The 22,566-nt window shown below is 42.3% G+C and overlaps 1 protein-coding gene across 4 annotated transcripts in view; it reads left to right on the forward strand.

The window, feature by feature from the left end:
- Tmem260 (transmembrane protein 260) overlaps positions 1-22,566 on the forward strand; it is a 72,506-nt gene that overhangs the window by 33,531 nt on the left and 16,409 nt on the right. For 2 of the 4 annotated variants that reach the window (XM_029541657.1, XM_021203451.1), the window contains exons 6-11: positions 329-508; positions 3,353-3,393; positions 6,237-6,320; positions 7,681-7,795; positions 9,288-9,457; positions 18,366-18,537. In XM_029541657.1, coding sequence (XP_029397517.1) covers positions 329-508; positions 3,353-3,393; positions 6,237-6,320; positions 7,681-7,795; positions 9,288-9,457; positions 18,366-18,537 — 762 coding nt within the window. The remainder of the gene's footprint in view (positions 1-328; positions 509-3,352; positions 3,394-6,236; positions 6,321-7,680; positions 7,796-9,287; positions 9,458-18,365; positions 18,538-22,566) is intronic. The other 2 variants (XM_029541655.1, XM_029541656.1) reach the window with 2 other exon arrangements.

Consider the following 22,566-nt stretch of genomic DNA (forward strand, 5'->3'; position numbering starts at 1 on the left):
AGTGGGTGGGTAGGGGAACAGAGGTGGGGGGAGGGGTATGGCAAACTTTCGGGATAGCATTTGAAATGTAAATAAAGAAAATAATAATAAAAATATAAAATATAAAAAAATATAAAAAAAAAAGAAAAAAAAAAAAAGGAATCCAGGCTGATGAAATTTTCTAGTAATCTGCAAAAAATCAGAAGGTTTAACATGGTATTCTGCGGTGACTTAACATAAGTTGAGAGATCAGCCTTAAGCAAACACATGGATGTCTCCCTTGGTGTGTTTTGAAGTTCCAGGATGAATGGACTAATGTGAACATGTCCCCGCCGTGTCTCCTGTGCAGGAACTCACCCTCAGCTCGCTGCTGAGACTGACCCTGGCCTTCTCTGCTGGCCTGCTGCCCTATGTCTACCTGCCTATCTCGTCCTACCTCAGTCACGCCCGCTGGACGTGGGGAGACCAGACGACACTGCGAGGGTTTCTGACACATTTCCTCAGGGAAGAATATGGAACGTTCAGCCTGGTAAACTCATATGTAAAGTCCTGCCAAGGAGGGAAATAAGTAATGATGCTCCAGTGCTCAGTCCGGGTCATGACTGACAGAGCAGTAGATAGCATTGTCATTCTAGGTACTACATTAGTCCCTGGGAGTGTGGCTTCACACATTTACAGTTTACTGTGACAACAACATACCCCTGTTGCTCTCTGAGCATAGGCTTATGCCCACCTTATATCCTCATGCCTCCGTTTCCTGGGTGCAAGCTGTACATGTGTCCCCAAATTGCCTGGGTGCAGGCTGTACATGTGTTCCCACATTGCCTGGGTCTCAGGCTGTACATGTGTTCCCACATTGCCTGGGTGTCAGGCTGTACATGTGAACCCACATTGCCTGGGTGTCAGGCTGTACATGTGAACCCACATTCAGTACAACATTTCCTTTTCATTTATTTTTCAATTTTTAAACATTTGATTATTATTTCTATGTACATGGCTGTTTTGCCTGCACATGTATCTGCGCACCATGTGTATGCATTGCTTATGGAGACCAGAAGAGGATGTTGAATCTCCTGGGACCGGAGTTGCAGACAGTCGTGAAGCACCATGTGGGTCCTCTCTTAAGCACTGAGCCATTCTCTCCAGCCCCGTGATTTCCTTTTTAGAAAACATACTTGATGAATAGTATCTGTGTTACTGTTTAATTTTAAATGGAAAATCCATCAGTGCTCAGAAAAATGTAAGCTCAATAAATTAGACTTAAGAAATCCAACAGACCTTGCTTCCCAGAGACATTGTTGGGGGGGAAGATAAATAGAACCACAGTAAAGGATAAAAGAAAGGGGAAATGGACAATAGTTACTGGAATATGGACACTGGCATTGGGGTTTTCTAATGGGGCTTGTACTCTGTGATGTTTAAGAAAATAAATTTCTGGGCTGGAGAGATGGCTCAGAGGTTAAGAGGTCCTGAGTTCAATTCCCAGCAACCCCATGGTAGCTCACAACCATCTATAATGATATCTGGTGCCCTCTTCTGGTGTGCAGGCATACATGTAGGGAAAACATTGTATACCCAATAAATAAATACGTACATAAATCTTTAAAAAAAAGAAAGAAAGAAATAAAAATAAATTTGAGAAGCATATGTGATACCACTGGCAGAATTCCAAACCTCAAAAACTGACATTATTGCTCAAGACTGTGTGCAGGAGTGGTGAAGCCTTCTGAAAAGTGCAAGAGAGATCAGGCAAGGTGACACAGGCTGAAGCAGGAGGGCCACAAGTTCTAGGCCAGCAGGTGACACTGAGGCTATCTGAATGAATACATAAGTAAATACAGAACGAAGTAGGAAGAATTAGGGAAGGAGGGGCCTGCAGGTCTGTGGGATACCTGATGGTACTGAGGGGCCTGCAGGTCTGTGGGATACCTGATGGTGCTGATGAGGGGCCTGCAGGTCTGNTGAGGGGCCTGCAGGTCTGTGGGATACCTGATGGTGCTGATGAGGGGCCTGCAGGTCTGTGGGATACCTGAAGGTACTGATGAGGGGCCTGCAGGTCTGTGGGATACCTGATGGTGCTGATGAGGGGCCTGCAGGTCTGTGGGATACCTGATGAGGTTTCCTTCCTTTGACTCCTTTTTCGTTTGTTTGCTTTTAAAGATAGGGGCTCCCCACAGAGCCCAGGCTGGCCTAGAACTCACTGTCTTCCTGCCCCCAACCTTCCAGTGCTGGGTTCAAATCCTGTGCTACAGTGAGTGTGCGTGTGTTAAGTATGTGTGTGTGTACGTATATATCATATCTAGGACATGTTTCACTATAAAAGACATTAATAAATAATTAATCATTGTTAATTACTATTTGATATAGGGAGTTTAATTCTTTAAATTTATACTCTTGTTTACTTAATATTGGTTTAGTCTATAAAAATGTACATCGAAGCCAGCAAGATGACCCAGCAGCTGAGGGTGCTTGCTAGCAACCCTGTTGATCTGAGCTCAACCCCCCAGAGCCTTCATGGTGGAGAAGATAATGACTCCTCAGATGGAGGCCATGGTGGCCGTCCTGCCATGCCTAGTACACATGCACGATAAATAGATGTGAGGTTTGGGGGTCGTTTGCTTGCTTGTTTGTTTGAGACAGGGTCTCTCTTTGTAGCTGTGACTATCTGGAACTCAATCTTTAGACCAGGCTGGCCTTGAACTCACAGAGATTCACCTGCCTCTGCCTCCCAAGTGCTGGGATTAAAGGCGCGTGCCACTACCCTGCCAAAGACTTTATTTTTTTAATGGCAGACACTTCATGTGATTTCAGATCTTTTGGCTGCTCCAAGTTGGTTTTTCAGAAAGTGTAGCTGGAGGGTACTTCCAGATTTAAGATCCTATCATCTATGCATTGTTGAGAAATGTGAGCTATCAGATTGTAGTGAACTCTCATAAGAGAGAGGCTATGCCGGGCGTGGTGGCGCACGCCTTTAATCCCAGCACTCACTTGGGAGGCAGAGGCAGGCNGATTTCTGAGTTTGAGGCCAGCCTGGTCTACAAAGTGAGTTCCAGGACAGCCAGGGCTACACAGAGAAACCCTGTTTTGGGAAAAAAAAAAAGAGAGAGAGGCTGCAGCAGACATATAAGAGAGGGTGAGTTCTCTGCGGGCCAGCTCATACCTTCTGGAACAGCTGAACTGATTTATAACCAGTTATCCTAAAAGCTTCCTAGTGGGTGCCTAGTTTTCACTGGTTCTGAAAGCTTCAAACACTAAGAGAAAATGTTGGGTTATATATTTAAACTATGGAGCTCTAAGTCAAGATCATTAAAAATGTAGTCATTTCACAGAGCTTCAGTTTAATGCTTCTACAAATGAACTCTCCTGTGTTTAGGCCAAGTCTGAAGTAGGATCGAGCGTGTCTACAGTACTGCTGTGAGTATGATTTCAAAACTATCTTACGTGAATTTTCTATTAGCTATTTCAAATGATTTGGGGAGATTTCTTATTAGTTCCTTTCTTAAGAAGAATGTCTGCAAAATAGTTTTCACAATTAATAGCTGTGTATGCACACTGTATTGCCAGGTGCTTTAGCTTTCCCTCAGAGAAGGCTTGAGGCAAGCCGTATCTCAGCAGTGAGGCTAGGAGGCGCCTGGCCAGTGTCTAAGCCCGCACATTCCACCTGCATGTAAAATTGCCCGTACGGCGGTGTCTGAAAATGACTCGCCCTTCCCTACGGTTTCCTATTATCTTTCTCTTGGTTGGAGCATTGCATTCATCATGATTTGAACAATTTCTTGTTACTTTGGTTTGAATTCTGCCCAGTTAATCCTTAAGAGCTGAGTGTGTGTACTATCTCTTATGACTCCCTTTTGGCTGTCGTAAGCTATATTTTTGACTTTCATATTTTTAACATCCAACCTTATTAGAGCCAGCTTAAGCAAATATATGTCATATGTATTAACCAATGGTTTTCTTTGAAGAATGGATTAATGTTTGCTTTAAAACCTACAGAGATTAAGGCACTTGAAAACTATCCATGTCAACTTTAAAAATTATCAATACCAATTATAATTCTTCAAATATAAATTTTAGAATAAATTTTTATGACATTAAAGTGGTCTCTTAATTTTTGGTTTGGAACTCTCTGGACTATGTAAAAGAAAGGTCTACCTACCTACCCACCCACTTATCTATCTATCTATTGTCAGTCTTTTGTCTGTGTATCTATCTGTCTGTCTGTCTATCTGTCTGTATGTCTGTCTTAGACAAGGCCTAGCTTTGTAACCCAAGCTAGCCTGCAACAAGCAATCCTCCTGCCTTAGTTAGAGTTATACACCTGTGCTCCCATTCTAAATGGTTCTCAATATATCCCTCACTCCCTTTTTTTTTTGGAGTTAGGGTTTTAGTATATAGCCCAGGCTGCCTTTGAACTCACAATTCTCCTGTCTTAGCTCTCAGAGTGTTGGTGTATCACTATCTTTGATATTTTTTGTTTTTAAACATTTTGACCTATTCTTTTAAAAAAAGCATATATAATCATAGACATTTTTGAAATACAAGCAAGCAAAAATAGGAAAGTTAAATGACAGTAATTTCAACATGCAGAGATAAACACTGTTACTAATTCATTAATGTTTTGTGTGTATTTTGCGTACTTTTGTAATTTTTTTAGTATGGATTCATAAGATACATACACTTGGTGGTCTGTTTCCACTTTCCAGCAGATTTTGACAATGTTTCTCTGCTGTCGTTACTTTTCTCACTGGCTTACCATGTTTCCTTTGATGTTCACTCAGACTTTATAGCACTGCTTTCTCTTCTCCTGGGGAGAAGTGGAGACAGCAGGGAAGGTGGGACAGGGAAGGTGGAAAAAGCCCGGCTCCTCTGTAGACAGCCTTTGTCAGTGGCTCTGAGCTTTCCAGGCCTTCTGCTTCTCCCCATGGAGAAAGACTCACTGCCCGCTCTTTTCTGCCTTCCCGAGATTACTGTTCTATTTTCCCTCTGCGAGCTCCACATGAAGGCCAAAGAATTTTCAAGAGTAACCTAGACCATACACCCAGCTTGTTTAAGTTGTACATAAAAGTCATCTGTTGGGGAACTTAGATATGAGCTGCCAGGTGTTATATGTAGAAAAAAGGCAGCACGGGAGATGAACACTCACACCCACACATGAACCGTGGATCGTGCAGGTTGGAGACAGAACCCTCACACTTGGAGCGAGATAATTTCTGGACTTAACTTGTTTCAGGTTGGTGGGTTGTTGTAAAGGAGATGCATAATTAGCTTACAAGAAAAGCCTCCAAAATGATGGAACGTAATCACCTACCCTTTTCCAGTCAAGCAAAATAGGTCCTTTCCCCATGCATATCTATAAACTGCAATTCTGTATAGGGAAATTACTGAATCTAACCTTAGGCAATGGACATCTTTTAGAGTTTACATTTAAGCAGCAGATTTCTAGGAATTAATTCTGAGACTGACTTCATTTCTTTAGAAGAAACAGACCTCACACCAGAATCGAATTTTCATGTGTGTTTGTAAATGAGGAAAGCAGCTTCTCATGGCGGCTGGTGTCTCCATTAGTAAAATGCTCATTGTGTGGCTGTGGTAATTACCACATCACATTTTCTCCAGGAAAACTGCCAGTAGGGAGAGTGAATTTTCCATCGTGTGTAGACCTATTTCTTTTCATAGAAATTAGTGTGCCGATTTTAGGACTCAGCACTTGAAACTGCTTGCTATCTAATGGAAGAATTTAGCTCAGTTATACAGAATAAGATGAACACATTTCCTAAACGTTTTCCAAAAACAAATAATATAGAAAAGAAAGAATCTGCTTAAGGAAGAAGAAAACCCAGAAGGAATGACAAATCCTCCTCTTGGCCCTTTGTCCCTTCATAGCTGGAGCTTCAGAAAAGAGTTTAATTTTTATTTCAGTTGCTAAATCTCCAGTGACAACAGAAACTGACCAAAGTTCAAAACCACTTCTCACCTGAGCCATCAGGAAGCTCTTATACGCTGTCCTGTGTCAGTCCTAAATCACATGCTGAGAGCCAAATACGGTCAGAGAATGTCTTAGAACCGTTGGACTTCCTTAGTGATAATTCTCACCCCCCTTCAAAATTTGAAGGAAGAAAAAAATAATTTTAAAATATGACCATAGTCCTTAGAGAATCTCAGTGTATAATTGAATGTATTACTGGTAAAATATTGTGTTTGAAGTTTACTGAACTTCTTTCATGCCAACAATAACGTACTTTGTTTTATTTTTTCAGATCACAGATAATAAATATGAAGACCGAACTTTCATTCAATATCCAAGCTCTTGCAGTTTGGGCAAATATATGTTTAGTTAGAAAGTGAGTGATACCCCTCTGCTGCTGCATATCCAATGTTCTCTGTCGAATATGTGTTCAAATATGTTTACATATCACTATAGAGTGCTGCCAGCATTGCCTTAGAGTTAGAATAAATGACTCCTGATCTTTTCTATTAAGAATATATATTATATATATACTGTTTCTTGATGTCTTATTTTGTCTTGTGAGTACAAGTAAGTAACTTAAAAGATTTGAGCATCTCAAACCCTGGATTTGATCCATCCCTCTGCCCATAGCCGATACTAGTGTTGACTTGCAAAAGAAGCCTGCAATGATATAATCCCTCCAATAATTTTCAAAAAGAAAAAGCCTTCTTCTCAGGCATGGCACATGCCTGTAAGTCCAGTATGTAGGCTGAGCAGAACCACCATGATTTTAAGGCCAGCTTACATAATAAAACCCAATTTACTTTTTAGTCATTTACTTTCTGTTCAGTTGAATGTATTTATTCATAAATCCATATATATATATATATATATATATATATATATATATATACATACACACACACACACACACACACACATGGTTTGATTTGCTTAACAGTTAACATTATAAAACAATGTTAACATTTTCCCATATTAAAGAAAAACTAAAAAACAAAAGCCCCTTAGGTTGTTTTAAATGTCTGTATAATATATTCCATTTTGTAATCATGGGGAGAATTAATTTATGTATCATTTGTGGTGCCGAGGAATGAACCCAGGGCCCTGTACATGCATACCAAGTATTCCACCACCGGGCTGAGCTGTGTCTGCAGATGTACTGGGAAATTAAGTGTTCTCCTGTTTGAGGCTCATTAAATTGCTCCCACCTTTCCACTACTATAACTGGTACTAAAGCACTTATGGATTGGTGTCTATTTGCATTTCTGGTTATTGCTTGAAGATGTGTATCTGGACGCCAGATCACTAAGCCAATGCCTGTAGATTAAGGATATCGATGGAGATTTCCAAGTTACCTTCTTTTCTCAGGAATTGTAGTGCACTTTGTCTCATCACCGCTGAACTCTTACTTTGAAATTTGCCATTTTAAACCTTTCTTTTCTAGCAGAAAATTGTGTTTGTATTTACATATGCTCGATGATGCATATGTTTGGCAGGGCTGCTAGTGTGTGTGCTTTCTGTGAGTTCCTGTCTGCCCCTGCACCATTGCAAGTTAACCTTGGCTGCAGTGCGCTGGCTACTCGTCTGGCTTCACCTGTGCCGCAGAGATTTTGCTCTATCTCCTTAAAAATAGAAAGTTTTCAAGCTGCATATATTCCCCTGTACTTCAAAGCTATGTGTCTTACTGATATTCATACGTGTAGGTAATTTTGGATGCATTTTGGTTTTTGTAGGGACAGGCGGAAGTCATCGGTAGTATGGCTTTTCACTGGAATGCTTTGCCTTTATTCATTATTCTTTGCTTGGAGAGCGAATTTAGATATTTCAAAACCACTTTTCATGGGTGTGGTAAGTTTTGATTCAATGTATCTTTTAAATGGTAAATTTGTGAAGATTGTACATTTTTTCCCTTCATGAATCTTTTTTTTTAAACTTTTTTTAAGATTTATTTATTTATTATATGTAAGTACACTGCAGCTGTCTTCAGACACTCCAGAAGAGGGCGTCAGATCTTGTTACGGATGGTTGTGAGCCACCATGTGGTTGCTGGGATTTGAACTCTGGACCTTTGGAAGAACAGTCGGGTGTTCTTACCCACTGAGCCATCTCACCAGCCCCCCTTCATGAATCTTGTTAAAGGACAAACTAATTCAGAACTAGTGAATATATAATATATATACATAATCCCAACACTAGAGAGGCTTTGGCAGGAGATCAAGGCCAGTCTCTGTTACATAGTGTGTTCGAGGACATCCTGAGAGCTATGAGATCCTGTCTCAAAACAATCAAGCAAGCAAAGATGCTATATAGTTATCAGAGTAGTTAAATAAAATAAAAAAGCCCAAGATAGACTTCATAATTCTGTGTGTGCCTTCTTGCAAATACAGGAAGCCGCTGCCTGTTGCCTGGAATTCCTTTTAGAATAGCAAGAGCTGTGGGTGGAGGGGAGGAAGGGACTCCTGCCATGTCTTCTAGCAGCTCTCTCAGGCCTGTGCAAGCATGCTTGTGTTTTTTCTGGCAGCCATCGCTGAGATGGAGATAGGGATTTTTGTTTGTGTTTTGTTTTGTTTGAGACAAGGTCTCACCATAGCACAGTCTATCTCCCCACTTCAGGTTCCTGAGTGCTAGGACCACAGTCATGGACCGTCCATCCTGATGCTATTAGTTCTCACACTAGAAGCCATAGATGTCCAGTAGCCCTGTTTAGAAAGCTGGCCCTGCCTGATCTTCTTCGTGTGTGTTCTCGAAACCTAATAACCAGTGCTCTACTTGACCCTCTAAGCTTTGAACCAACTGAGGAAGAAAGAGGAGCTCCTCTGAGCTGGTGGGAGACTGGAGAACATAACTTCTTCCTGTGAGCAAGGGCGTTGTGTGCTATCTTCAAGGCAGGGAGTCCTCGACACTACCTAAGAACATGCTGCACACCAGTCAGCCCCACCCAGCGGAGCCTCCAGGAGAGGCCACCGTGGACCAGTACTTCCGTGACACAGAGGGAAGGAGAAGGCTGTGTTGGCCCAGTGGAAGCTGCCAGTTTTCTATAGACTAGTCCCCCTCATCTCACAAAAAGACATCTGGGAGTAGATAGGGAAGGATGTCTTTCTCCCCAGAGGAAAAAGACTCTCTCCTGTGGTTGTAAGGAGACTGTGGGCACATGCCCGATTAGGAAGAAGGAACATTGGAAAACTGGGAAAGAAAATGACCCAGGGCTGGGCTGGAAAGGGCGATTAACAACGCCTACTGATGCTAGGTGCAATTGGCTGAGTGTTAGTGATAACTATTGCCATTGATCGGGTAAACCTGTCAGCTGGACTGGACATACTGTGTGCGCGTCTCCTTCCAGGTAGAACGATTCTGGCTGCAGAGCAATGCGGTGGTGGCTGTTCTCGCTGGCCTCGGCTTGGCCACGCTTGTGTCTGAGACTAACCGAGTGCTCCACTGTACTGGGATTCGGAACCTGGAGTGGCTGTCAGCAGCCCTTTTTGTTGCTTATCAAGTGTACTCAAATTACAGGTATCAGCACCCAGTGACCTTCCTGAAAAGTGGTACTTAAGCCTGAGACATTGGATCTTAGGATGGTTCTGTTTCCTTCTGATTTCTAAGGCCAGCCAGTGAGAACAGTTGGGCATGGGAACCGCGTGGAAGCCATACACTTGCCTCTAAGAACTTGGGATACACATTGAAGAATCTGGGCATATGTAAAAATGTCATAATTAAATATCCTTAGGTGGAGTGTAGCCACCTGTGGCCACACAAACTGGGTTCTGGAGCTGTAAGGGAGGAAACTGCGAGAGAAGAAAGGAGATCAAGACAGATTTCTGATCAAGGCCTGTGTTTACTAAGAGTCTGTGCTTATAAAGGGGCGAGGCCCACCCCCTGCCAGGACAGGCTTCTTGATGCTCTGTTGCCAAGTTGTTAGCACTCCTCTGCCAGAGCTATTAGCATTAGGTCGCCAAGTCCACAGGTTGTCAGCTATCTCAGGAATATCTCAGGAGGACAGGTTCAGCCTCTTAGCAGGTAGCAGCGTGCAGGTGACAGAGCAATAGAAGGGAAGACTCCACCCCAGGTGGTCTCATTCACAGTGGTATCATAAGTCAGAATCAGCCTGCTCAAGGCTGGGGGGCTACAGTGGGTAACTGAAAGATTTGGGGTTCTTATAGGTTCTAAAATAATTCTCTTTATGTTTCCATTTTTTCATCTTGGCCCTTTTCCATTTAACCTTGTAGTAGAGTATTTGCTATTTTAAAGTTAAGTTCTAAAAGTTAGCTATCACTGATGATAAGTATTACAGGTTTTTTTTTTTCAAAAATTTGAAACAACCTTACAATGAAAACTTCATAGTAACCAACAAGTTGTTCAAGTATTAAATGACAGTTCATGTATTTCTATCTGTATCAAGTTACAAAAGCAGAAGACACAGCTCTTTAATTCTGTATAGCAACTTTGACTAATATAATTTTAAAAGGCTGAATTTTCTCTTGCAACTTAACATTTTAAAATTAATCTTGTGGGGCATGGTGGCACATGCCTTTAATCCCAGCACTTGGGAGGCAGAAGCAGGCAGATCTCTGTGAGTTCCAAGCTAGCCTGGTCTACATCATGAGTTCCAGGACATCCAGGGCTACACAGAGAAACCCTGTCTGGAAATAAATAAAGTAATCAATTAAGAAGTAAATTCTTTGGGTTAGCATGCGAGCAGCGGGCGGGCTCTGTTTAGCATCTGCATGTGGTTCTCACTCCTCCCCCTGTTCTTCCCTGAGCTTCTCCTTTCCATTACCTCCCTATTGTCACCTTCTTTAAGAACTCCTCCTTGAGGTAGAGAGATGGTTAAGAACACTGACTGCTCTTCCAGAAGTCCTGAGTTCAGTTCCCAGCAACCACATGGTGGCTCACAACCATCTGTAATGGGAGCTGATGCCATCTTCTGGGGTGTCTGAGGACAGCTATAGTGTACACACATACATAAAATAAATAAATAAATCTTAAAAAAAAAAAAAAAAAGATAAAAGATAAAAGAACTCTGTCTCCCCTCTCATGACTTCTAGTTTTTTGACTTCCAAACACACACACATACACACACACACATTTATACATATATACATTCATGCATACACACATGTATACATATACATGTACATATATGTATACTTGCATATGCATATCCACATACACATGTTCACAATGTACATGTGTACATTCATACATAGACACACATACATACATATCACTGTATAAAATCCCAGTGTGTATGTGTGCCGTATTTTGATTCTCCACCTACCTGTTGATGGACTGTGCTGGTTTCATTTCCTGACTAACGTTCGTAGCGCATCTACATGCAGGGATGTGTAGGCATATCTGCTGTGATCATATACTCTCTTTTACTTCCATGCTCAAGAGCAGTGTTCTGAGTAATATAATTGCTCTAGTTTCAGATTTTAGGAAGTGACATACTTACTTCCTCGGTGACTGCTTGCCTTCCAAATGTGGATAAGGATTCCTCTTTCCTTACATCCTTTATTCTTGCTGTTTGTTTTCTCATGGATAGCAGTTCTGGCTAGAGTGAGCTGGGACTGCCTAAGCTATTAGTTCTCAACCTGTGGGTCACGAACCCCTTGAGGAATCAAATGAACTTTTCATAGGGGTCACCTAAGAGTATCAGGAAACATAAATATTTACATTACTATTCATAATATTAGCAAAGTTACTGTTATAAAGTAGCAACAAAAATAATTTTATAACTGGGGGTCACCACAACGTAAGGAAATGTGCTTTAGGGTCGCAGCATTGGGAAGCTTGGGAATCACTGGTCTGAGCTGTTTTGATCTACATTTCCCTCATGGCTGAGGATGTTAGACACTTTTTCAAGTGTGTATTGGCCATTTGTATTTCTTCTTTTGAAAACTGTATTCAATTTATTAGCCTGGTTATTGATTGCAGTTTTGTATATCTTGTATATTGATCCCGTCAGTGTGTGATGTGGTCAGCATTGTTTTTCAGTTCTCTGCTCTGATGGTTGTTCTTTAGCTCCGCAGAAGCGTCTTAATGTCATGTACCCTCACATGTACTTCCTGGGATTATTTCCTGGGCAGTGGAGCTTGTTCAGAAAACCCTTGCCTGTGCCTGTATTGTGAAGTGTGATACTTGTGTGTTCCCCGAGCAGTTTCAAAGCCTAAGTCCTACGTAAAGGACTTTGATACACTTTGAATTGTTTGGGGTGGGTGTGTGAGAAATTCTTCTAACACAGAAACCTGGTTTTCCCAGCAGCATCATTTAGTAAGCAAACTATCTTTTTCTTTCAAGTTTGTTTTTGATAGCTTTTTAAGCATTTGGTGGCTCTAACAGTATATATTTATTTCCTGATCTTCTTCCTATCCTACTGGTCTACCTGGCTGGTTTTGTTCCAATACCATGTTTTGTTTTGTTTTGACTGTGTCCCAGTAACAGAGACCAGCACTGTGCTAGCTCCAGCATCGCTGTGTCCCTTTAGGACCCTTTAGTTATCCAGGGTCCTTTCTGCTTCCATGTGGATTTTAGGACCTTTTCTAACTTTGTGAGGCAAGTCACCGGGGTCTTGATAGGCATTATATAGAATCAATTTGTTGTTATAGATACTATGGTCATTTTCCTTCTATTAATTCTGCCTAATCATGAACATGGGAAATCATTCCATCTTTTAGTATCTCTATGAGATTCCTCGGAATCTAGGTTTATACTATACAGGTCTCTTCCTCCATGATTAGTGTAATTCCTAGACATCTTTTAGAATGATTGTGAACGGGCTGTTTGTTGTTGTTGTTGTTGTGTTTGGTTTTATTGATTTCTTTCTTAGAAAGTTCGTTATGGCATATAGAAACCTGAGAGTGTTTCTGATCTGATTTTGAATCCTAATACTTTGCTGAAAGTGTTTATCGGGTCTAAGAGTTTCTGGTAGAGTCTTTAGGGTCTTTTAAATAAAGGACCGTGCTGTCTGCAAATAGGGATAAGTTGGCTTCTGTTTGTGTGAATTTACTTGTTACTGTTATCTATTTGCTCTAGCTAAGACTTCAAGAGTCATGTTGAATAAGGCTAGAGAGAGTGGGCACCCTTGTCTTGTAGACGTTAGAGGACATTCTCTCAAATTTCCCCACTTACTATTATATTATTCCTAGGCTTGTTATATATAGCCTTTATTATGTTGAGATATGTTCCTTCTATTCTTAATGACTTTGTGGCTTTTGTTATGGAAGAATGTTGAACATTGTGACTTTTTGTGCATCAATCAAGATGATCATACACTTTATGTACTAAGCCTTTACATACTCGGTTAAACTTACTGATTTGTGTATGTTGAAACAGACCTACATCTCTAGGATTAAAACAACTCAGCCATAGTCCATGGTTTTCTTAATGTGTCCTTAAATTCAATCTCTAAGAATTTAAAAGATGTATTATTTTATTTTAAATTATGTATATGTGAGGGGATATACGCACATCTGAGTATAGTGACCCACAGATACTAGAGATATTGGATTGCCCTGAAGCTAGAGCTTTTGGGGCTTTGTAAACCACCCAGTATAGGTGCTAGGTACTAAATTTGGGTCCTTTCGAAAAGCAGTGTGTGCTCTTTACTACTAAGCCAGTTTCAAAAAAGATTGGGAAATTTTGCACCCTCGAACACCAGGGAAATTGCTCTACAGTGTCTTGTGCTGTGTCCTTATCTGGTTTTAGTTTGGAAGTGCTTGCTCCTTTTCTGTCTTATAGAATAGTTTAAGAAACATTGATAAAGAAATGGTAGAATTCCCCCAGTGAATCTGTGTGAACAGAACTGTTCTTGATAATAGGATTTCTATTACTATTTTAATCTCAGCAGTTTTCATGGCTCTATTTAAGTTTATGTCCTCTTGATTTAATCTTGGTAGGTCTTATGTGTCTAGGAATTTATCTATTTATTCTAAATTTTCTAATTTTTTAAAAATAAGTTTTCAAAGTACTCCCTGATGATTCTCTGGATTTAGTTGGGATCTGTGATAATCCTCCCCCTTTCAGTTCAAATTATATTCATTTTATTTCTGATTCCAGGAACTTTTTCATTTCTATCCTGATTTCTTCAATAACCCACTATTCATACAAGAGTATAATGATCAGTCTCCACAAAATTGTGACTTCTGTAATTTTTCTTGGTATTGATTTCTAGTTTTATTATACTGTGATCTTACAGATATTGGAGGGTTGTGTTATTTCGTATTTGGTGTCTGGTTGTATATTATATTTGTACTTGATTTTATGGCCTAGAGTGTGATCTATTTTGGAGAAGGTTCTGCGGATTGCTGAAATGCGCATATGTCCTGGTTTTGTTGCACATCTCTGTGTTAGGTCCATTTGACCTGTGTGGTGTTTACCTGGGACATTGCTTTGCCATGTGGCATTTACTGGGACATTGCTTTGCTGGTTTTGTTGGGTGTTTTTAGCGATGGCAGTGGAACACTGAACTCATCTTCTGTCATTGTCTCGGTGACTCTTATGTCCATTCATGCTTGTTTTGCAGATTGAGATCCTTCCCCAACACTTGACACGTATGTTTTGCAGCTGTTTCATCTTGATGAGTTGCTCTCTATTAATCACCAATAGCCTTCCTTATGCTGCTGACTAATTTGGGTTTGGCATCCACTTTATCAGTCTAGTTATGCTAGCTTTTTCTTTCCTTTTTTTTCTCTCTACTTACTTCCAACCACTGGCTCTGTCTGTAGGTACCTTTACTGGTGTGTCTCTCCTCCACCGTGTGTAGTTCCTTAAGTAATCTTCTTTTATGCCTGTTTGGCAGTCATGAACTCCATCAGTTTGTGCTTGCCTTGAAATTTCTTTATTTCTGTATCAATTTTGTCTGTCTGTCTGTTTGGTGGTTTGTTTGTTTGTTTGTTTGTTTGAAACAGGATTTCTCTCTGTACCCCTGGCTGGCCTGGAACTCACTTTGTAGACTGGGCTGGCCTTGAACTTCCTGATCTGCCTGCTCCTGCCTACCCGGTGTTAGGGCTAAAGGCGAGCACCACCACACTCAGCTTTTTCCATTAAGTTTAAAGACCCCTTTGTTGTATATCACGTTCTTGCTTGGTAGTTATCTCCTTTAGGAGCTTGAAAGCCATGCTTTCATGCTTTCCTGGGTCTGAGGGCTGTTGATGAAATAGCTGGTATTAGCCTTGTGCTTCTACCTGTGTGGGGGAGTTAGTGTGTTCCCTTCACAGCTTTTGCTATTGTTTCTTTGCTTTGAGTTTTGACATGTGTATGCTCTTGAGAGTGTCTTCTGTGGTCATGTGCATATGGGTTTTAGGTGCTCCTTGTGTTTGAATATCCACTTCTTTCCCTAACTTTAGGCAATGTCCTGCTACCATGGCGTCCAAGGTTTCTGTGCCTTCATGTTTCTTACTTCCTCCTCTTCATTCTCCTTGCCAGTGGGTTCTTGGATGTGGCATCATGATTGTATTCCAGAGTTCATGGATAGTGTAGTCATGTCTGCTTTTTTTTTTTCCTTATTGGCATTTGAATGTTGTACTTCATCAACCTTGATCTCCATGGTCCTTCTTTGGCTCTGGCAAATCTACTAGTGATGTTTTCCACCTTGCTTTTACTTGATTCGTTGAGGGTTTCTCTTCCAACCTTTCTTCTTCTTTCCTTCCCCCACCTCCGAAATCTCAGTTTTTCTTCCATGTTGCTCATTTTCTCATTCTTTTTGCTTACCTGTCCTCTGGGCTGCTGACTTCCCTCTCTAGGACATGGATTAAATTCTTCTGCTTCTTGGTATCTTCTTTTGTCTCATCATTGTTGCCAGAACACTTCTGAAATCTTTACCTGGCATCCCACCTGTCTCAGTATCTCGGAGGTTAGTGGTAGAGGGGTTATGATCGTCTGTGGGGCCGTGTTGTTTCTTGAATTTCTGCAAGGAATTTACGTAGCTATTGGTTCTGGGTTTGGGGAGAGGATCTCCTTGAGAAGTTTAACTCTTCCAGTGAAGAGCAACAAACTGTGGTAGCAGCAATATCATCGAAACATTGAAAACATTTAAAACCACTAAGTCCACTACAACATTGCCAGTGGCCACAGACCTGAAGATGAAAACCGTGGCCAGTGGGCAATAAAGTGAGCAAGTATTTAGAATGAGAATGGAAATGGTAAAGGAAGGAGACCAAGAAGAGAGAAAACGGGGTGGGTGCCAGATCAGAACGATAAAGGAGGAAGGAGGAAAGAGGTGGGGAGCATGGGCGCGCTCTCGCGGCAGCAAAGGGTGTGAAGAGGCTCAGCACAGAAGCTAGGCAGGGACAGGAGAGGGCGCTTTAACAGCTCCTGGTACCAACGGAGGGGAAGGAAGAGGGCAGAGATTAAAAAATAAACTCGGAAAATGTATTGCTGCCCGTGGAAAAAAACATGTAAACAAAAGAATATGAACCTTTAAAGGGGATAGCAAATAGAACCCTGATTTTAAACCATTCTTTAACAAGGTTTAGTTATATTGTATCTTAATTCTCTTTGGGAGATGGTATGCAGGTGCCACAGCGAGGTTAGAGGACAACTTGAAGGAGCTGGTTCTCTCCCTTCATCATGTCTTAGGGTACCAGCGGTTAGACTCAGGTGGTCAAGCTTGGCAGCAAGCCCTTTACCCTTTGCCATCTCACCAACCCATTAAAAATATTCGAAACTTCTTAAAATACAGTAAAAACCTACTAAATATGTAGGAATAGAAAGAACCACATGGCGGGGGTGGGGTGTTACATCAGTCTGTTTTGGGGTGCCCTCGAGAACTGAAGACTCCTACTTATGCACAGGAGCAGGGTTGTTTAAACTTACAGACCCCAGTGTTTCCTTTCTCATGCTGTTGAGGAGTCTGCATTGAACAAGGGTCCAGTGTCCACCAGAGCTGTCTTCACAGCAGCCATCTTCCTTCTTTATGTATCAGGGCCCTCTGCTGGCCACACTTGGCTTTGCAGTCCGTGTGCTGGGAGGGTCTCTCACCCTCCCCAGATTAAGCTCTCTGGAAGTGTCTCCCCTGTGTCTTGGCAGTGTGGGCTGCGGCCACAGCGCTGACAGGAACACGGGCAGAGGCCTGCCTTCATACTTTCACAGCCTTCTCGGTGTGTCTCCCTGTTGAGGGGTACAGCTGTATCATGTACATCCCTGGAACCTCAGAGATCTCGGGCTCCACAGCAATGGACAGAGACAGGTAGCTCCAGATTTTAACACCTCCCCTCCACACACACACACCACCACCACCACCACCACCACCACACACACACACACACACACACACACAGCCTCAGACTTAGAGCTATCCAACTCCAGGGTAATTCTCTTGAGGAGTTCTATCCCTGACATAAGCTCACTCCCTCCCTTCCTCCCCCTCTCCTTTCTCTCCACCCTCTTCCATGTCACTTCCCAGCCTGAGCCTCCTGTCACTTACCCTATCTGTCTTCAGTGTCTGTCTGTCCTTCCACCTCTCCACAACTGCCTCTCCAAGCTTCCCTCACCCACAGTCTGTGGCAGGCCAGGTTAAGCCTGATGGACGGAAAGACACGGAATTACAGGGAATGCCATCAGGTGGTTTTGTTTGTTATGTTTTGGTGTCTTTCCCTCTCCCAGTCTCTTCTTCCTTCATAGATTATTCTGCAGACTCTCGTTCCCTCTTTCTGTAACATCAGAAAGCCCACTCCATTCTTGAGCTTTGCTGCTGTAGTTAGCGTTGGCATTGGCGGACAGCTGCCAGGCAGCAGACAGCTCAGCACACACACCTCCACTTCCTTCTCAGTGATCTCACCCCCATGATGTCCTGACCCCCAGAGATCAGGACTCAGGAAGCCTAAGGTGGGGAGAGGTGGTGGGAAGGCGCCACCCTGCACACCCCTAGTCACGCAAATGCTATGTAAATTCTTGTCAGAAGTCAGAAGAATTCTTCTTGTATTTCTGACTAGGTCTCTAGAAAAAAAAATGAAATTAAGATGAAAGTGCCTTAGTTCTATATAGTCAGAAACTACTCTTGTTAACTGAAATTGGATTACTTGGGGTGGAGAATTACACTCGAGAACAGACTTGGCTTTTCATGGACATGATTATAAGTTGATAGAAGTCATACAACGGGCTCTGCCTTCTCCTTGAATTTCCATTAGCACCCTCTAAAGAAGCTGAGAGGATCCTGGGTGGGCATGGGGTGGTGCACACCTTTCCTCAGGAAGCAGAAGCAGGCAGCATGGTCCACAAAGCAAGTTCCAGGACAACCAGAGCTATGTGGAGAAACCCTGTCCCAGCAGACAGACAGACAGACCACTGAGCTCATAATCTGTTCTGCTTAGCTGTGTGCCTTCTCAGAGCAGAGTGGGAAACTCTGAAACACTGTACGCACACGGAGGGAGAGGAAAACATAGACTTCTGTTTTAATTAGCTGAAAAATCTTTTTATTCAGCATTTGTGAGCAAAGAACCAATAACGTGATTGACCAGTTTGCACGAAATCTTCTGGACTCCATGCCTCAGGATGCCATCATCCTACTCAGAGGAGACCTGCCCGGGAACGCTCTCCGTTACTTGCATTACTGCGAGGGCTTGAGGCCAGATGTTTCACTGGTGGATCAAGAAGTAAGTATATGAGAAATGTCCTGAGCACATAGCAACTTTTAACCACATCATTCATGGCGGCATATGCCTGCGGCTTGAGTCTGGGCAAACAGTATGATCCCATGTAGATAAACAGATAAGCGTTATTATTTTTTTAAATATGGTTGGGTATGCTTTTCATAATCATTCTTTTCTGTGGGTTTCTGTGGAGAAAGGGAGTTGATTTTTGCTTTTAGCAGGGTCTCACAGTGTAGACCAAGGTAGCCTGGAGTCCACCATAGTCCCCTTGGTTTCACATGTACTAGGATTCCCAGTGTACCACCAGCCGTAAACTCTGAGAGTGGATAGATCACAGTCCGGTTTACTTTGGGTTGACTTATAACTTGTTTCTTCCTTGTTTAAATGGTTTTATCGATGTTTCCTTCACCTTAGAGTCAAGGAATAGTGGTTACAAAACCTGCTGGATTTTTATGTTTAGCTCGTTCACCAAGCAAAAAACATTGCACCTGGCCTACCTATGAAAATTAAATTAGTTGAAAATTAAAAAAAAAAATGTGTGCAAATAAGCATTTCACTTAAATTTTATTATAAATTATTAGTTATATTACTCCTATAGAATTATATGCAAAGTATTGATTCTATGTCAGAAATATGTTTGGAGGTGACTTGTAAAATCTCATGTCTAGAGCTGAATAGTGTCGCGGCCTCTCTTGACCAGCAAGGAAGACGCAACCACCAGTTCTTCTCTCAGCAGTTTATTCAGGAACCTTGAACAATCTTCATCATCTCCCTCTTCATCTCCCCCTTCATCTCCTCCTTCATCTCCCCCTTCATCTCCCCGTTCATCTCCCCCTTCACCTCCCCCTTCACCTCCCCCGAGCCCCGGGCTACAAGCCCTTTAATACTTTCATCTCCACTCCAATTGCAGTAGGCCACGTCACTTCACCAGACACTCGGCCTCAGCCAACCAGAAGAGTGGGAACATATCACCACCAAATATGGACCTGTTTACCACAAGCTCCATAGCCAACAAATGCCATCTTTAAGGTGTGGCTTTGGGTAGCCCAGGGGAGGGGCCGTGGCCTCCTACAGAATAGATGATGGCTCAGCTGTGAAGTCCACTACTGGCTGCTCTTCCAAAGGACTCAGGTTGGATTCCCAGCACCCACATGGTGGCTCACAACCATCTAATGCAATACCTGCTTCTGGCTTCTGTAAGCACCAGGCATGTACATGATACAGACATGCATGCAGACAAAACACCTGGATACATGATATTAAAATTTAAAAAGTAATTACTGTTTTTTAAAAAGGTGCTATTAAAACAGTTTTCCTGGAAGGGAAATGTAGCAGTGCCACATAAACTGGGTATGGAGGTGGGCTCCTGTAATCCTAGCACTTTGGAGGAAAAACCGGAGAAGTTTAAAGAAGTTAAAGGTTATCTTTAGCTACTCAGGAGGTCAAGGCCAGCCTCTTGTACACAGACTCTGTCTCAAAAGAAACACATTACAAAACAGAGCAAGTATCCGAAAGTGAAAAACTATACTTAATTTTAAGATTGATTATCTTAATCTTAAATGCCCAAAAGAGAGCAAATCCAGTTTTTTCGAGTAGTCCCCAGGGAAACGAGAGACCCTGGATCGTGAAGGGATAATGTGACTAATCCCGGTGAGTGGGACATCCGGTCCACTTCCTAAAGGGTGGGAGCCTCAAGAAACTAGGTTTGCAGATGGCCTGTGTGGGGATTTTACACATTGTGCGTATAAGCAGTTTGTGAGCAGTGTGTAAGCTGTACAGACTGACTGCCAATCCGCCTTCTCAGAATTAGATGCCGTGTTGGTGACTTGGTGTGCACCACAGTTGTAAGCACCGTTTGAAGCAGCTGCTGTGGTTGTGAACATGAATCTCAAAGAATCTTACAGTCAGATTCAGAACCTCATTCTGTCACCTCTGGGATGTGTGGTGGGGCCGATGATTCTTCCTCTGGGGACCTCTGTTTGATTAGTCACAGATGCAAAGATGCTTTTGAGTACTTGAAACAGAAAGCACAACCAAGAGCAGGTTAAAGTGTGGCATCAGCTTTGACGTCACAAGGTGATGCAGAGAGGAGGTTTCAGGACTGATGATGCAAACAGTGTAATGATGTCAGAGCCGTTATAGTTTGCTTTCTGTCACCATGATAAAACACTGACTAAAACCAACTCGACAAAAGATTTGTTTCACTCATATGTTTTGGTTCCACCACATTGAAGGAGGCAGGAACCAGAAGCTGAGACCACAGAGGAACACAGCTTACTGGCTAACTCCGTGGCTTGTACAATCTGCTTTCTTTTACCACCTAGGACCACCTGCCCAGGAGTGGTACCACCCACAGTGGGTTGACCCCTCCCATGTCAATTGTTAATCAAGAAAATGAACCACAGATGAGTTCAGTGGCTGGCCTGAAGGAAGGAGTTCCTCCTTTGGGGTTCCCTCCTCCTAAGTGAGTCTAGTTTGTGTCCAGTGGTCAAAAATTAACCAGCACAGATGCCTAGTTTCAAACCTTACATCCTAAAACAAAGCAAGATGCTTCTTGCCCTGCTGGCGTAGCTCTTGGTTGGGAGTAACATGCTTTTCAGAGCTCCTGCAGACTCCAGCAGTTCATATGCCCACTCCTGAAACATTCACTAGCTAAGGTGAGTCACTGTGCCTGAGCACATTGCTGCCTGAGAGAATAGGTCACAATCAGGAGTATGTTACAAAAAAAGAAGGTCGAAGCTATTGAATGGGCCCTCAGAGGTTTCTGACAGAACTAAAGTAAGGTTATTATGAGAATTAACTGCAGTATATTAAGTTCATAACATGCTGCTCAACTGATGTGAGTAACCCCAAGTATTGAAACCACTGGGTAATAAAATCTTTGAGTTGTACAATATATGCATTTAAAATTAACATCATTTGTTAAGTAAATGACTTATTCAGGGTAAGTAAAACATGAGCACAGTTGCTTAAATGATCATATTCAAAATGTAAGTAGGAGTCTTTTCTATGAAAATACAGAATTAAGTATACAATTAACAAAAGTGATTTTTTTTTTTCTGATAACTCTTTTACTGAAAAGACGTGTGAATCTAGGTGTGATGGCACAGACCTGAAAGTACTCAGGATCTAGAAGCAGGAGGCTCAAGAGTTGGAAGCCATCTGGGCGTGGTGGTGCAGGCCTCTGATCCCAGCATTTGGGAGGCAGAGACAGGCAGATTTCTGTGAGTTTAAAGAGAGAGTTCTAGAACAGCCAAGGTGACATAGTGAGGCCCTGTCTCAAACAAAACAGAACAAAACAAAACTGCTAGCCTATGCTACATAACAAGACCCTGTCTCAAAAATAAAAACAAAAAATGTATAAGCGTGTGTGGTTAATTGGGGACTACTAATAAATTCAGATTATTTAGCCAAAAAGGTTTTCAGCTTTGAGGCCTAGGTTTAATTATGATTGAGCTTCTCAAGGACAGAGTTATATATATCCATTATAAGTGACCAGCGCTTAAAAAGACAAGAGTGTAGTAGTGATACATTTGTGTATTTTGTCTATCCATCAAAGACATTTCAACCACAACTAAAACAAGTGGAGCACTGTCGTGTGCTACACAGTGTGCTAGGTGCAGAGATAATAAGATACGGTCTCCTCCCCCTGGGGGCTCAGGCAAGTGAGGAGTAGGTCTAGAACGATACCAGAGGCAGGTACAGAGGCAGAGACATGGGAGGGCTTCTGAGGGCTGTGTCTGCACTGCTTCTGAAGGTCAAGTTCAGCTCACCAGGTCTAAGACGGGGGACCACCATCTGGGAGTTGGCAAGTTGGTAGAGAGCTTCTGATGATGGTCGTTGTGGTGGTCATCTCCTAAGACATGAGACTGTCATACTCCTCAGTTTGTCATACTCCTCAGTTTGTCATACTCCTCAGTTTGTCATACTCCTCAGTTTGTCGTACTCCTCAGTTTGTCGTACTCCTCAGTTTGCCCTACGCCTCAGTTTGTCATACGCCTCAGTTTGCCATACTCCTCAGTTTGTCATACT

This window comes from Mus pahari, chromosome 8 (assembly GCF_900095145.1).
Source record: "Mus pahari chromosome 8, PAHARI_EIJ_v1.1, whole genome shotgun sequence".
Taxonomy (NCBI): domain Eukaryota; kingdom Metazoa; phylum Chordata; class Mammalia; order Rodentia; family Muridae; genus Mus; species Mus pahari.